Source organism: Penicillium pulvis (genome assembly GCF_028828015.1).
Source record: "Penicillium pulvis strain IBT 33274 chromosome Unknown contig_7_segment1_segment0, whole genome shotgun sequence".
Taxonomy (NCBI): Eukaryota; Fungi; Ascomycota; class Eurotiomycetes; order Eurotiales; family Aspergillaceae; genus Penicillium; species Penicillium pulvis.
In genome coordinates, this window is record NW_026643079.1 from 2,129,827 (window position 1) to 2,144,189 (window position 14,363).

The following is a 14,363-nucleotide window of genomic DNA, read 5'->3' on the forward strand; positions in this document are numbered from 1 at the left end:
CCCTGATTCTGCTGCGCATTCAGTGCAGGCGCCATGGTTGCGCCCGCTGTCCCTGAGTATGTTCCTGATCCCCCGGTTTACGTGTTCCCCGGCATTGCATGCGCATGGCCATTGTTCCCGATCGGCAGGGGGTGAACACTGCGCAAGTGGCTGAATATGTGACTGACGCTATCAAATTACTGTAGGATTCACGAGGAGGAGGAAATCTACGTTGCTGTTGATGCGCGCTCCGAGTCTTTGCAGAGCTTGCGGGAATTGGGTCCCCCGGACCTGGTATACCTAGTGAAGCAGCCCAAGGCCAATTCAACCCGCCAGGTGGGTTCAAATATACTTCTGTCAATCATGGCTCAAATTTACTAACAATTGATTGTTCTGACCCCATAAAGACCGGCGTGTACCACCATGTAACCGGAATCGATGCATCTTCGTCCGCTAGCCTAGCGGCCTATGTCAACACCCTCACATTCTCCCCGCTCGATAAGACACACAAAGTGGTATCAGGAATCTACTGGTGAGGATCGGTGATTTGCGCAACTTGCGAATCCTATCGCTGACATGCCTACAGCTGCTACAATGCATTTTCCCACCTGGACATGCGAGTTGAAGTCAAGATTCCTGGAAGCTTGGAGGCCTACTGCATCGATGAACGTGGGGATAAGCGTGTGGCTACGGAGGCTCTCTGGCTAGAGACTTTTCTCTGCGCTGTGCTGAGAGCTTATCTGTACGCCGATGATGGATGCGGAGATCAAATCAAGAAGATTGTCGGAGTCCGTCGCTTCAATCCGATCACCAATACAGAGATGGAACACAAGTTCCTCGATGCTGCTGAGAAGCTGTTCTTCCTTGGTATGTATCATGCTAAACACTAAACGTTTCGTTTGCTCACCATGTTATAGGACGCCAACTCAGTTCCGATCCCGAAACCCAAGTTCCAAACACCGTGAGCAACCACCTCACTTCGGGCATTCTCAAATACATCCACACGACCGGCCGTTATACATCTGGTATCAATTTGTTTGAGAAGCTGCGCACAAGGGACGTAGAGGTCTCATCCCTCTTGGCCCGTGTACAGTTGATGGCCGACGAGGAAGTCCAAGCAGTCCGTCTTATGTACGATGCCTTGCAAGATGTCCCGATGGACTATGCCTTGCTTGACTGCCAGGCATCATTCTGTCAGACTAAGGGTGAGGGGGAAATGGCTCTGGAGTGTGCCAAACGGGCAGTGACTGCTGCCCCTAGCGAGTTCAGCACTTGGGCTCGACTGGCGGAGGTCTATGTTGGACTGGAACAATGGGATTTGGCACTGCTAACCCTGAATTCCTGTCCCATGTTCACCTACCAGGATAAGGATACTCCGCGCATGCCACAGCCATCTCGTATCATGCTCCCGATCCTTTCGGAGAGCATTCTTGATGAAATTGATGAAGGTCAGCCTAAGCAAGGAGATCCTCACGACTACGTCCACCCATCTCTCCGGAAATTGCACGCCGCTGGTTACCAAGGAACATTCCTGAAGGCTTACAACATTTTGACCAAAATCGCTGCGGCGATTGGATGGGATCAGCTATTGAGAGCCCGGAGCGAGGTGTTTGTTATGGAAGAGGAGTACCGCGTCGAGCGACAGCATGTGCCTAAACCCGCGCATTCGCTTGAAGCGGAGACTAATGGTGCAGCTGTGGAGGACGATGAAGAAGATTCAGCATCTGTCTCGGGCCCCGGCCCGACAGAGTCTTCCACCGAGACCACCACGAACGGCAATGCCGATGACATCCAGGCCGAGGAGACTATCGAGCGGCCTGAGCAGACGGTCGCTTCGGAGGTGGTCAAGTCTGGAAATGATGATGTAAGTTACGGCGCATATAATAATCTTCGTCTGGGTGCTAATTATCTTTTGTGCAGCCCGACCCATCGCACAGCGCATACACACAATTCCGCAACAAGCGTCTGTGTGAGCGATGGCTGGACAACCTTTTCATGGTCCTGTATGAGGACCTTCGCATTTACACCATCTGGCGAACAGAGATGGCTCAGTTCCGTCAGCAGGCGATAGAATACAAAAAATCTGCTGCAGAGTGGGAAATTCTGGGCGAACTAGCCGAGCGACTTCATCATTTTGATGAGGGCATTGAGGCGTACCAGAGCTGTCTGGCAACTCGCTTCTCGCCTAAGGCTATGCGTGGTGTTTTGAAACTATACGAGAAGAGAAATGACACTCGCGGAATTCTGGGCGCACTCATTCGTCTGATCGCATGGCAATACCGCTGGTACTCTGAGGTATGAACCCTGCCCCTCCAGGAAGATGGTTCGAAATACTAACTTTACTAGTTCTCTCCGGAACTCTTATTCTTAATGCGCAAGCTGATTGAGGATGAGGGTGCTGTCAAGGTTCGCAGTATCGTCCAGGCCACCAATCTTCCCCAGCCGGTCCTAGACCTCACACATCAGTATTGCCAACTGTGTGCTACATTCCGCAGCAGTGGCAGTGACACCTGAAGTGAATGCTGATATTAACTGTGTTTGATGAGCGGAATCGAGGCCTTTCTGCAGCCATATCTGCCTTGTGTTAAGATAAAAGAGCGCCTGGAGGAGAATGATGATCATTCATGAGACCTGTTATTTTCTTATTTCTCCCTGTTTTTCCTTCTGTCAATGAAGTCATCTCAATGTAGCTTAGATCGTGGTATATAACCTTGGAAGATATCAGTATTATTCTTTGAATATTTCAAGCATTTCCAATGAAGTACACTGGGGCTTAGACCTCAATCTACTGAATATAGTTTCGAAGATCTAGATGTTCAATATTCAAAATACGATCGATCGGATTAGATCAGAGAAATATAGTGGCCCGCAACCTAAATTATGCTTCTTTCATTTAACTAGGGCAAACGATGGAGATTCTCGCATCACCTGGTAAAGGAGGAAGCGCAGAAATATTCTTTAGAAAAAAGAGATCTTCTAGCCCATTATTGAGTCTCCACCAACGTAAATCCTTCTACTAAATCTCTATCCAATGCGGAAGACATTAGCCACCTACTGCTACATTAAGAAAACCAGCATAAAGTCAAGACTATACTATGATCCGGACTAGAAATCAAAATCAAGCCTAGAGATACAGCGAGCAGTCCAGCTAACAGCCATTTTATAAGAAACCGGGAGACAACAAGCCGTGATCCCTGATAGTTTATTCCTCGTCTTCAACATCATCAACTTCAGCCAAATCCGCTTCTTTAGGGACAACGTCACCCTTGGCCTTAGCCGCAGCCGCAGCAGGACCACTAGTCTTCGCCGTATCATCCGCCTCTTCTTCCACTTCTTCCTCGTCCTCCTCCTCTTCCTCCTCATCTTCCTTATCACCATTGGCGGCTTTCTCATCGGCTTTCTCATCGGCCGCAGGCTTAGTCTTTTGCTTCTTGGCGGCTGGAGGACCTGAGGCGCAAAGTGAATAATTAACAATTGAGCGTCAACGACAACGTCGATCAAGGTTCTTACGACATACCTTCGGCTTTGCCTTCTTCCTCTTCTTCATCTTCATCAGAGTAATCTTCAGAGTCTTCTTCCACTTCTCCGCCTTCTTCTTCGCCGACGTCGCTTCCTACCTCGGAGTCTTCGTACCTAATGCGCGCATGGATTAGCGATAATTCACAGGATAGGGGGCTTATTTGAGATCATAGTAATGCTTGGGGGCCATTGCGATCAATGCGCGATCAATCGCGGGAGATTTGGGTTTTGTATGAGAGTTGGCGCAAAGTGATTGGATTGGAAAGATGGGGAAAACGAGATACTTACTCCTCTTCCTCTTCACTGTCGTCGCTAGGAAGAGCCTGGAGCTCCTCCTCGGGGTCATTCTTTCTCTTGCGAGTAGACATGGTGGTATTATAAGAAGTATGGAAGATTCGGCTTCAAAATTGGGGCCGAGTGGGAAGTATATAGTTTGGGGTGGGAGAAGGTGGGAGAAAAAGGGAGGTAGGCAGGAGGAGGGAGTTTCAGCCTTGCTACGGGGGGACTTTATAAAAGTATGGGAAGAGAGTGGCAGTTACCGGAGCTTGGGAAGGGAGGAACCAAGGGAGAGGGGGTGCATAAGCTGAGGTGACGACATGGGATAGCTTACACTACGATTTTGTGGAGACGAGTGCGTGGTGATGTGGTGATTAGTGCGTGTGGGTAATGGAGGCTGGACTCCTCTTTTCTTGTTCTATTTACATTCCGCTTTCCCCCAAGTTGCTCAGACCCCCCTAGGGGTTGTAAATTGTGAGAGGTTCTCTTTGTCCTTGTTTTCTCCCCAAAAATAACCTGTCACACACATGAGTAGATGCGTAGAATTTACCCCAACCTACAGTGCCAAGAAGTCAAAGTTCGCCATGCTCGGATCTAGCAAGTTTTCGTCGAGCCCAAACCCATACGTTCCGACCATGTCGTAGATCAGATCTGGCGGCGGGAATCCCTGTGCCATAGCGTTCGCGCCCCCAGGCACGTCGCGTCCCACCAGACCGCCATTGTTAGCGCCATCTTGCCATCCAGCCTCCCAGGTGTCGAATCGCTCGAGCATCTTACCCAACCCACGTGCAATGTGTCGCGTCAAGTGTCGCTCGCCAGCGGAGACACAATTCATCAGTTCAATCACCCGCTCAACCACTTGACGCACCTGGCGAGCGTCGATGCTGAGGTAGGCCGAGTTCCAATTAATGGCAACCTTGAGCAGGAAAACCGCCGAGAAGGTGACCATCGTATGCGTGAAAATAGGAACGCCGACAATAGCGTCTCGGATATCTGGTTCTTCAAGGACCATATTTAGACAGGCCATAGCCGAGGAAATAGCGATGTTAGCTGATTCTTTACGATCCATAGAAAACACGGGGGTATTGGTCGGTGATAGTGCGCGAAGGGATAGCGAGTTAAGTTGGAACTTCGCGAAATGGTAGTGTAGGACCACACCCTTAGAAGGGTATGTGCGTACGTATGAGCTGTCAGCTGTTATGAGGTTAGTCAAGGTCCCTGTAGTAACTTGAGTAAAGTAGGACTTACCAGACCGAGGCTGCCACAGCAATCGCCATTGACCTACTGCCACATTGAATACTCGCAGCTGACCAAAGTCCTCCTCGGTAAGCGCTTGCTCCGTGTCGCTGCCAAATGTCCGATAAGCTTCGGTCAAGATCGAGAACAAAGCAACTTGCGCCAACAGTCGAATGTCCCCCGGAACTACCATTGGCGTTTCAAGAAAGGCTTCGTAGTTCCTGATCGCAATATCCTCGTGAATTACAGGCGGCCGCCCGTAAGCGATACTGAAGTGATGATCGCATACATAAAGCAGATACCACAGCTGCGCACGCTCGTACTGATCAGCATTCCCACGGGTCAGTCGCTGGTAACTTTGGTGTAGACCCATTTCTGTTGCAATCCGCACCGCATGCCCGGAGAGTTTCCAGCTCAGCTCGGACAACCAAAACGCACCAACACAGAGACCTCGAATATCGTCTAGAGTATGTGCTCTAGTGAGAGCCATGTTTGACACCAAAGAGACATATTCATTGTAACATCGATTCAAAGTGGCAGTACGGTTAGGAATGTGAAGCGCCGCGACGGTTAGAACCGCAACGGAAAGAAGAGTTGATGCGCGACGGACGGATGTCAGATCGCGATGCACTAGAATGATACCACCCCAAAGTAACTGGTTCATGGTGCGACTGAAGTATGCGAAGAGTTCCTCAGCCTCATGAATAGATATCAGGCCCCGTGTGATAAAGTCTTCCTCCAGTAATGTCTTCTTGGGTGCCTCAATGTGAACATTGCGCAGGTTGCGCAGCTTCGTGACTTCGTATAGACTGCGCATGGGCGCTGGGACCAATTCTGGATCTTGCAGGTCTTGTTCTGGAGAGGTTTCTCGAGTGACATCCATCACCACTCCTGGGCCATCATGATGAGTAGGATGCGATTGCATTGCGTCAATGGATGGTCGGTGTGTATGGTTCGAGGCAGCGGGACTGGGATCATTTTGAGCATCCCCGGCTGCATAAGATGAAAGATCAGGTAAGCCTGCTTGTCGCAATAGTTGCGACACAGCTGCCTGTAGCTGATGCATAGTTGAAGATGCTTGCAGTTTCCATCTAAAGAGAAAATTCCAGATTAGTGCCCCGTGCCTGCGGGTGTCATGGAGTGTTTCGGTGTACGCACATCCCGTCGTCGTCAACGAACTTTTGCGAAAAGTCGTTCACCACACATTTAATTCCACTGCGGATACATTTTGTACAGTTTGTTTCGCCCGAGCGAAATTCGCAGCGAATCTTGTGTCGTTTGCACTCCGCGCCTGGGGTGGATTAGCGATGTGAACATGGGTGTGGGGTAACGCCAAACTCACATGCGCGAGCTTTGGAAATCTTTGGTGCCTGCTTTTTTGAGTCTACAGATCGAACAGATTCCTTTGGAGAATCCAGACCAGCTTCCGTTGACGACCGCTTGAGTGGAGTAGACGCATCCATGTTGGAATGCCAACAGTGATGCAGTCGGTGATGCTCCGGGGTTTAGGGGCAAAAAGTTTGGCGGGGAAGCGGAGGACGAAGTGGATTCCCCTGACCGAGGTGGGTTTTCGACCAACTTCTTCATTTCCTCCATCCACCATTACATTGGCGTAGCCGTGCTTGCATTGTCTCAATTTCACATCAACAATTGGCCTAAATTGTCTATCCAAAATTCTAGTATGATTGACCGACTAGGACTAACTTCAATCCAGACACAGTAACCAAATATGACGTTATGCAATTCGCCCAACTCATCGGCCTCTGCTCCGAAACCAGCAGAAAGTGCCTGAACCAGAAAGATGACGAGATCCAAGCTTGTGAGAACCTTTAGGCGGGTGAAGCCCATTCGCCCCGCAGATCCACCCCCAATCAAGCCCACCCGGCCAAAGTCCGGTGCGGAGGACCACCAGTGGATCGCTCTCGGACTTGATGCGAATGCGGAGTGCAGGACATTGTTCATAAACTCTGCTAGTGAAAACATTTTCAAAGTTCCAATCGTTATCTACTGTCATTTCATTCCTACCATCATGCATATACTCATCACCGGTGGTGCCGGTTTCATCGGTCAATTACTCGCCAAAGAGCTCCTTAACGACCCCACATACCGCGTCACATTGACCGATATCCACCAACCTCCGATCCCCAACGGCGTCAAGTACCCACAAAACGCGACTGCAGTGAAGGCAGACCTCCTCACAGCAGCAAAGGATGTGGTGGACTCTTCGATTGATGCAGTCTACGCTTTCCACGGAATTATGTCCTCGGGTTCCGAGGCTAATTTCGATTTGGGCATGAGCGTCAACGTCGATGCCACCCGCAATCTACTGGAGGCATTGCGACATGCTTGTCCTGGTGTCAGAGTCATCTACTCCTCCAGCCAAGCTGTCTATGGTCAGCCGTTGCCAGAAGTGGTGACCGATAATGTCATTCCAACACCAGAATCCTCATATGGCGCGGAAAAAGTTGTCTGCGAAACACTGGTGAACGAGTATACTCGTCGCAAGTTCATCACAGGCTTCACTTTGCGCTTCCCCACTATCTCCGTTCGCCCTGGTGCGCCGACGGCAGCCGCTTCGTCTTTCCTCTCTGGTATGATTCGTGAGCCTTTGGATGGAAAGGAGTGTGTCATTCCTATTGAGGATCGATCGTTCAAGTCATGGCTTTGCTCGCCTAAGACACTCGTGCACAACCTTCTTCTCACACTCCGTCTACCCGCAGACTCTGTGCCCCCGCATATCCGCCAGATCAATGTTCCTGGTATCTGTGTGACTGTCCAAGGTATGATGGATGCGTTGGAAGCTGTTGGTGGCAAGGATAAACTGGCTCTGCTCACAGAGAAGGCAGACCCTGCTCTGATTCCAATTTTGAAGTCTTGGCCCACACAATTTGACAATTCTCAGGCCATTTCTTTGGGCTTCAAGCGGGATGTGTCATTTGAACAGGCTGTGAGAGAATACAAGGAGGCATTGTAAATATTATAATAACGCCCATGGATAAAATGCATATCGCAAGTCACCATCGAAAGGATGTAGTATGCCCAATTAGTAATTAGTCTAAACACCTGGGTATGCAGTTGATTGGCACCCAGGCTTCTTACCTGCCCAGGAATTGGTTTTCCGAGTTACGGTATACCAGCGCTCCCTGCTTTATTCTGGGTGGATCTACCCCGCCTCGCTTCGATCTCTACGCTTGTTCCGGTGGAACTCTGGCCTTTCGATCACACCAGGGTTATGTTATATTTTCTGCCCAAACTTCTTTATCAGTTTTCTTGTTCAGCCTATGACATTGCTCAGTATCAGGGACACTGAAAACGGAAAATTGGTGATCGCTTCACCCCGGAATGCATGTGGTGATCGTCTATTAAGTATATGATTATGGATTCTGGAGACCGGAATCTTGCTTAGCCGCCTGGGATGATCTTGCTTTCCCCTCTTCAACTACTTTCACTACCAAACACCACCCATCAATTTAACTACTTCTTTCTCAATCAAAAATGAGCGCAATAACCAAAACCAAACGCTGGGTGCTTCGTGAGAAGCCATATGGCGAACCCGTGCTAGGCGGAGATAAACCCACATTTACTTTAGAAACCGCCGACATCCCAGCGCTCAAGGAAGGTGAAGTACTGTTAAAGACACTGTATCTGAGCAACGACCCGGCACAACGATCATGGATCTCGCCGCTAGCTGAAGCTGAGCGTTTGTACTTACCCCCGGTGCAGGTAGGCGAGACAATGAAATCCATGGGCATTGCGCGTGTTGTGGAATCCCGCAGCCCCGATCTAGCGGTTGGCGCTCTGGTGACGGGCGGCCCTGGATGGACCGAGTACTCAGTTCATGATTCCAAGAATGTCTCTTTACTCGATCCCCAACCTGGTCTGTCAGACACGCATTTTCTGGGCGCACTTGGATTGCCGGGGTTCACGGCTTACTATGCCCTGACGCAAATTGTTAAGGCGAAGAGCAAGGATGCTATTGTTGTTAGTGGGGCTGCTGGCGCTGTGGGGAATATGGTTGTTCAGATTGCTAAGAAGATGATTGGTTGCCGGAAGGTATTTATCCCTGTTGACTTCTTTCGTTGGTCTCTTGTGTGTCCGATCTAACCTTTTACTAGGTGATCGGAATTGCTGGAACAGATGAAAAATGCAGATGGGTAGAGAAGCTTGGTGCGGATATTTGTTTGAACTACAAATCACCATCTTTCAAACAAAGCCTTACCCAGGCGACGGAAGGCTTCGTCGAGATCTATTTTGGTGGGTTCTCCCTAAACTTTTTAGGCTAATATACGGGAGTCTTGCTGACATATTTTCAGATAACGTTGGCGGTGAAATTCTTGACTTCATGTTGTCCAGACTGGCCAAGTTTGGGCGCGTTGCCGCTAGGTGAGATATATATACTTCTTTTGTTGATAGCATACATTGACCTCCAATTCAGTGGCACCATTTCCAACTACAACCGCGACTCAGATATCACAGGCTTGAAAAACTTCTATGTAAGCGCCCACCCTTTATTTTCACAACTGCCCAAGATTGTTTCGTCTAATGAAGGTTCTATATTTAGCAAGTCATTACAATGCGCCTACAAATCCTCGGCTTCATCAACATCGACTGGATTGACCATCTTCCAGAGGTCCGGGCTTTGCTTGTTGATGAATGGAAGAAAGGGAATCTCATTATTGGGGATGAAAGTGAAATGGTCATTGACACCGATTTTGAAGATATTCCTCGAACATGGATGATGCTATACTCCGGAGGCAACACGGGCAAGCTAGTTACGAAGCTGAAAGAGTAGATTCATGCAGCCCAAGAACATCACAAGCTACTTATTTTGACTATCCCGAGATCCCAACCGAGTAAAATGATCCGTAAATTCATCCCCCGCCCAATATTTTCATAAAAACTTTAGCTTGGAGAAAACGTTCTCAATCCCGATCGTATTGAATGAGACCAATGTGACTAGGCTCTGATACTTGCAAGCAGGAGCCCACAGTATCATATTCGTATGAGAATTATTTCAGGCCAGGATGCTCGAAGGCAACAGCCGTCAGGACATCTTTGTCGCCGACTGTGTCGGAGGAGTTGTATTCAAGATGACCGGATCGCTTGGCTTCGATAGCCATTGCCCCTTGGGCGCTCTCCCGGACGCCCTGCGTAAAGGAACTCCATCCCTCTCCTTGACCTTCGAAGATATGATCAATTTGCTCAAGAGACAAACCTTTAGTTTCTGGGTAGAAGAAATAAACGATCGGTATGAACGATGCATTGAAGACAGCCCCTAGTAGATGTTAGTAAGGAGACTCATAGACAGTCATATGGTAGGAGATCGAACAAATGATATAGTATTTCCAACCAATAGCAGCAAGACTAGAAGGGGTTATAGTCACAACAATGCCGTTAACTGTTGATGTCAGATATGCACAGTTAACCTGGAATTTGATACTCACATAGCCAATTTGATGCAGACGCGATAGCAGCGCCCTTTGAGCGCATTTTCAAAGAATTGATTTCCTGAGAGCAGTTAGCATTGATTTAGATAATCAATTTGAGCCTTCGGTAGATACTCACAGGCGCATACATCCAAGGGACATTTAGATAGCTGCAAAGGTGCTATTATCAGCCAAACTTTTCACAGACAATATAGAATCCACGGGTCTTACCTCATCCCAAAGGCATCATAGAAAAGACAGTACATGACGACGGTCATGATAGCACCGCCTTGACCAGGAATATTGAAGCCGACGGCAATCAAAACTGATAGAATCATCATAGCCACTGCGCCCCATATCAGGATGGTGCGTCTACCAATTTTTTCGATGAACAAAGTTGGCATAAATGAGAAGATCAGATACTGGGTAGAAGCCACAGCAGCGATGACATGTGCCATTGTCTCGTTGACTCGAAGATACTCAACGAGCACTATAGGCAGATAGTAGGCGATGGAGCTGCATAAGAAATGTGATTAGCACTCCATCCCCCAAAATCTCTCCACGACGACTCACTTGATACCAGTCAATTGCTGCATGTACAGCACTCCAAATCCTAGAAGCATTCGACGGAAGTTCTGCTGACCCCCGTTCTTGAAAATATCCATCCACGAGGTCTCCTCTTCTTCTTCTATGGCTTTGCAAATCTCATCCCGAACTCGAAGAACCTCTTCATCTTGTTCGTCGCGATCTTGCAGGCGAGCGATAATCCTCGTGGCTTCTTCAATCGACTTGTGATTCGCTACCCATCGCGGTGATTCCACCAGGAACGGGACACTGATAAGAAGATATGTTGCGAATACTAGCTGTACGCAGATAGGGAATTTCCACTGTAGATCTGATTTGGCATAGGAGGCCCCTAGAGTGATCCAGTTGGAGAGGAAGAAGCCGGTGTTGATATTTGCGCTTTGTATAGTAAGGTAAACACCTCGGTTTCCTGCGTCGGATACCTCAGATTGCCACTGGAATCTCAGTATTAATAGGCCAACTATCAGAAGGAGAGCTCCGAGTAGTCTCTTACCGTGGGGACAATAGAAGTCATGATTCCCACACCCACTCCTGTCACAACACGTCCCGCCATTAGATGCGGAATGACCCTGGCTGTTGCCTGAATAATGGTTCCAACAATAACAAATACACAGCCAATATACTAGACTAGTCAGTAGCAGATCATCACCAGAATGCTTTTTTGTCTTACGATAGACTTTCTTCTTCCCAGTCTCTCGCCAATAATGACTATGAGAAGGGACCCGATGAGACAACCGATATCGTAGAGACCAGTAATAAGACCTTGTTCCAATGCCTGGAAAATGAGCTTTGCACTTATCCATAACAAGAATTGCTGTCATACCGAAGGGTTGTTGAACTGTTTGACGAATGAACTGGAATCAATAATTCCACCCATGACACCTTGGTCGTCTACTGACAGTCAGATAGCCCATGCCAGGAGTAATGCATGAACATACACCCAAAGAGCAAAAAGCCCATACTCGTGGCAGCACTGATCCATATGTTCAGCATTTTGCCCCTGGGTTGAAACATGGTGTAGGCCTATCGTTGAGCTGACTAGATTGAATAGAAAATAATTTTATGAACCGAGTGAGAAGGATTCTCGGGCCGACAGCCTGTATTTATATTTTTTGGTGTAGATAATTTATGTACAAGCATTGCGCAAGGGTCCTGACGCTAATCTAGATACAAGTATGGGCTCCCGAAAACTTGTATACCATCCCCGGATTATTCCTGCGTGAGGGCAATAGGCTACAAGAACCGATCGATCATACTACGTCGATGACTACAATCTCTCTAACTTTAAATATATTCCAGCCCTACTAGGAACTTACAGAGTGAATTGATACCCTTCTGAACATGCAATTTGGTCTTCGATGTTGAAATCCACCCGCACGGTCAGTCTTCAAAGAATTTTCCGATCCATCTGGCCCGCGAGAGGAATGTTCACGATAAGAAACTCCGGTTAAAAAGCCCAACAACACATGTTTTGCCACGGTCTAGTCTTTTCCTTTGGTGAATCTGGTTTTCAGTCGTGCCTCCCCTCGGCTTGCCCATAAATAGCCCGGGAAACCTAGATGGGCGGTTAGCGGCACGAGTAGATATCAGGATAAGACAAAGAAGGGATATTCGCCACGAGTTATGAATTCAGGGATGGAATCAAGATCTGAGGTCATACTTTTTACTAGTATAGCGATTAGCGAGAACAGCTTCCCGCTTCCTAGACCCGAATGTTATTTCCTCTACATTCATCAACTTAAATTAGGCGTCGTCTGAAAGTATTGTATGACATCCACTCACGAACTACGGCTATTGTTTTCGAGCGTATGATATAATTGATGATTGGATCAGATTGTATAAGGCACACTTGACTGTCACAGACAAATATAGGTGGTGTTACTATAGTGTGTCCGAACTTTGTCACAACTCCCTCCCGCTATTCTGACCGTTTACCAAACAATAGAAATATAGCTTCAATAACAGCTTTTCCTGGTAAACTTACGATAGTAACAATCTGCTGTGATTGCCCTTGCCCGCCGACTATCGACCGGTCCCATACAATAAATTTTACGTTTCTCAAACAACAGAAGCTGAATTTCGGGGCCAGTCTCAGCGTTGGGATCAACACACTGAATATCACTTCTATATTATGAAGCGAACTCCCGGCCAACACTGGGGTAAACCAAAGGATCTACGAGGAGCATTGATATATATATATATCCTAGCAAGTCCTGCGAGTGAACATGTCACTGTTACTAGTATCGTGGTGTATGGGAGCATGCTTGCGATGCACCTTATTGAATACCGGGTTGATATTTTTTTCTTCAGTGCTTGTGTTTGATTTCACCCAACAATATAGTTGGTATGTTTGCTATTTTAAGAATGGAAGAGCCCCGCTTTACCCATCTGATGGTTCCAAAGCCTCGTAATTCCCCCGATATCACTGATTCTATATACAATGAACCAAGGACGAGACCAACCATGAGCCGAGCGAGCAACCTCGTTCAAAGGTGAACTAAACACCTGACTCCACACCGCCCTCCACCTCTCTCACCTCGCTGTCGACCGTATCACGTGACTCCCGCCCCCTTGTGCTCCGGCGAGCTACTACCATAAGGCAACGAACTAATGGCGACAACTATCTCTGTCGTCGTTTTTCGGGGAGATCCAGTTGACTGGGATATGTACCGCCACACGGCGCTTCATGTTCAGTATGCAGATGGCGAAGACATGATCCTGCACGTCACTGGAGCGCACCCATTTTTCGAATACACGCCGATGAACAACCATCCAAAAGACTTGAAAATGGCTATAGTAGCCTCTATTCTCGTCTCAACTCTACCAGACTGGATCACTAAATCTATGATTCAGAATGCTTGCGCAGCAACCCCGGTCCGAAACGATCCTCGCCACACGGACTGGAACTGCTAGAACTGGGTTGGCGAGGCTCTGACACGTTTAGTTGCGATTGGATGTGTCACGGAAACAGAAAGGAAGGATGCGGTCTCTCAGATGGTAGATGCGTGTTTGGAAGCTGGAGATGAAACCACGGATTTGTGAGTATTGCCAACATACATTGCGGGTCCTCTTTCTAATTCACGTACTCTCGAGTAGGTCGAGTAGGTGGTGATCATGGCCCTTGTTCCCCTTTCAGAAACTTAACATGGATTTACAACAATGAAGCCACGGATGATTCACTAAATACAAAGTGTGACATGAGATGAACATCTAAGCATTTGCACAGAAAGACTGCATCCAAGGTTGGAGGAGACTAATAAAATCCACAATGACCGCCCACTAATACTACTTTGAGATCATTTCCAAACCTGCAATATTTTAGCACGCATCCGTAATAACTGT

General features: G+C 48.0%; 7 protein-coding genes across 7 annotated transcripts; 4 read left to right on the forward strand and 3 right to left on the reverse strand.

The window, feature by feature from the left end:
- Positions 1-33: 33 nt before the first annotated feature.
- Positions 34-2,493, forward strand: N7503_008761 (ChAPs family protein; the record flags this gene model as incomplete). Its single annotated transcript, XM_057068308.1, has 7 exons — positions 34-56; positions 186-315; positions 387-511; positions 566-846; positions 897-1,843; positions 1,900-2,274; positions 2,326-2,493. The coding sequence occupies 7 exons, from the start codon at positions 34-36 to the stop codon at positions 2,491-2,493; spliced, it is 2,049 nt and encodes a 682-aa protein (XP_056919163.1).
- A 688-nt stretch (positions 2,494-3,181) lies between these two features.
- On the reverse strand, positions 3,182-4,061 carry N7503_008762 (uncharacterized protein; the record flags this gene model as incomplete). The annotated part of the gene is made up of 3 exons (XM_057068309.1): positions 3,787-4,061; positions 3,497-3,612; positions 3,182-3,426 (listed from the first exon to the last, which is right to left on the reverse strand). Exons 1-3 carry the CDS (start codon positions 3,864-3,866, stop codon positions 3,182-3,184), a joined length of 441 nt encoding a protein of 146 aa, XP_056919164.1. The 5' UTR covers positions 3,867-4,061.
- A 269-nt stretch (positions 4,062-4,330) lies between these two features.
- On the reverse strand, positions 4,331-6,473 carry N7503_008763 (putative C6 transcription factor; the record flags this gene model as incomplete). The annotated part of the gene is made up of 4 exons (XM_057068310.1): positions 4,331-4,968; positions 5,023-6,101; positions 6,169-6,301; positions 6,353-6,473. 4 exons carry the CDS (start codon positions 6,471-6,473, stop codon positions 4,331-4,333), a joined length of 1,971 nt encoding a protein of 656 aa, XP_056919165.1.
- A 566-nt stretch (positions 6,474-7,039) lies between these two features.
- Positions 7,040-7,984, forward strand: N7503_008764 (SDR family oxidoreductase; the record flags this gene model as incomplete). The annotated part of the gene is made up of 1 exon (XM_057068311.1): positions 7,040-7,984. One exon carries the CDS (start codon positions 7,040-7,042, stop codon positions 7,982-7,984), a length of 945 nt encoding a protein of 314 aa, XP_056919166.1.
- Positions 7,985-8,505: 521 nt separating this feature from the next.
- On the forward strand, positions 8,506-9,802 carry N7503_008765 (MDR family NADP-dependent oxidoreductase; the record flags this gene model as incomplete). The annotated part of the gene is made up of 5 exons (XM_057068312.1): positions 8,506-9,063; positions 9,126-9,264; positions 9,324-9,393; positions 9,446-9,503; positions 9,572-9,802. 5 exons carry the CDS (start codon positions 8,506-8,508, stop codon positions 9,800-9,802), a joined length of 1,056 nt encoding a protein of 351 aa, XP_056919167.1.
- Positions 9,803-10,019: 217 nt separating this feature from the next.
- Positions 10,020-12,035, reverse strand: N7503_008766 (sugar transporter-like protein; the record flags this gene model as incomplete). The annotated part of the gene is made up of 10 exons (XM_057068313.1): positions 10,020-10,285; positions 10,361-10,408; positions 10,455-10,518; positions 10,576-10,606; positions 10,668-10,952; positions 11,010-11,455; positions 11,515-11,643; positions 11,692-11,796; positions 11,845-11,912; positions 11,960-12,035. The coding sequence occupies 10 exons, from the start codon at positions 12,033-12,035 to the stop codon at positions 10,020-10,022; spliced, it is 1,518 nt and encodes a 505-aa protein (XP_056919168.1).
- Positions 12,036-13,631: 1,596 nt separating this feature from the next.
- Positions 13,632-13,934, forward strand: N7503_008767 (uncharacterized protein; the record flags this gene model as incomplete). Its single annotated transcript, XM_057068314.1, has 1 exon — positions 13,632-13,934. One exon carries the CDS (start codon positions 13,632-13,634, stop codon positions 13,932-13,934), a length of 303 nt encoding a protein of 100 aa, XP_056919169.1.
- Positions 13,935-14,363: the final 429 nt, after the last annotated feature.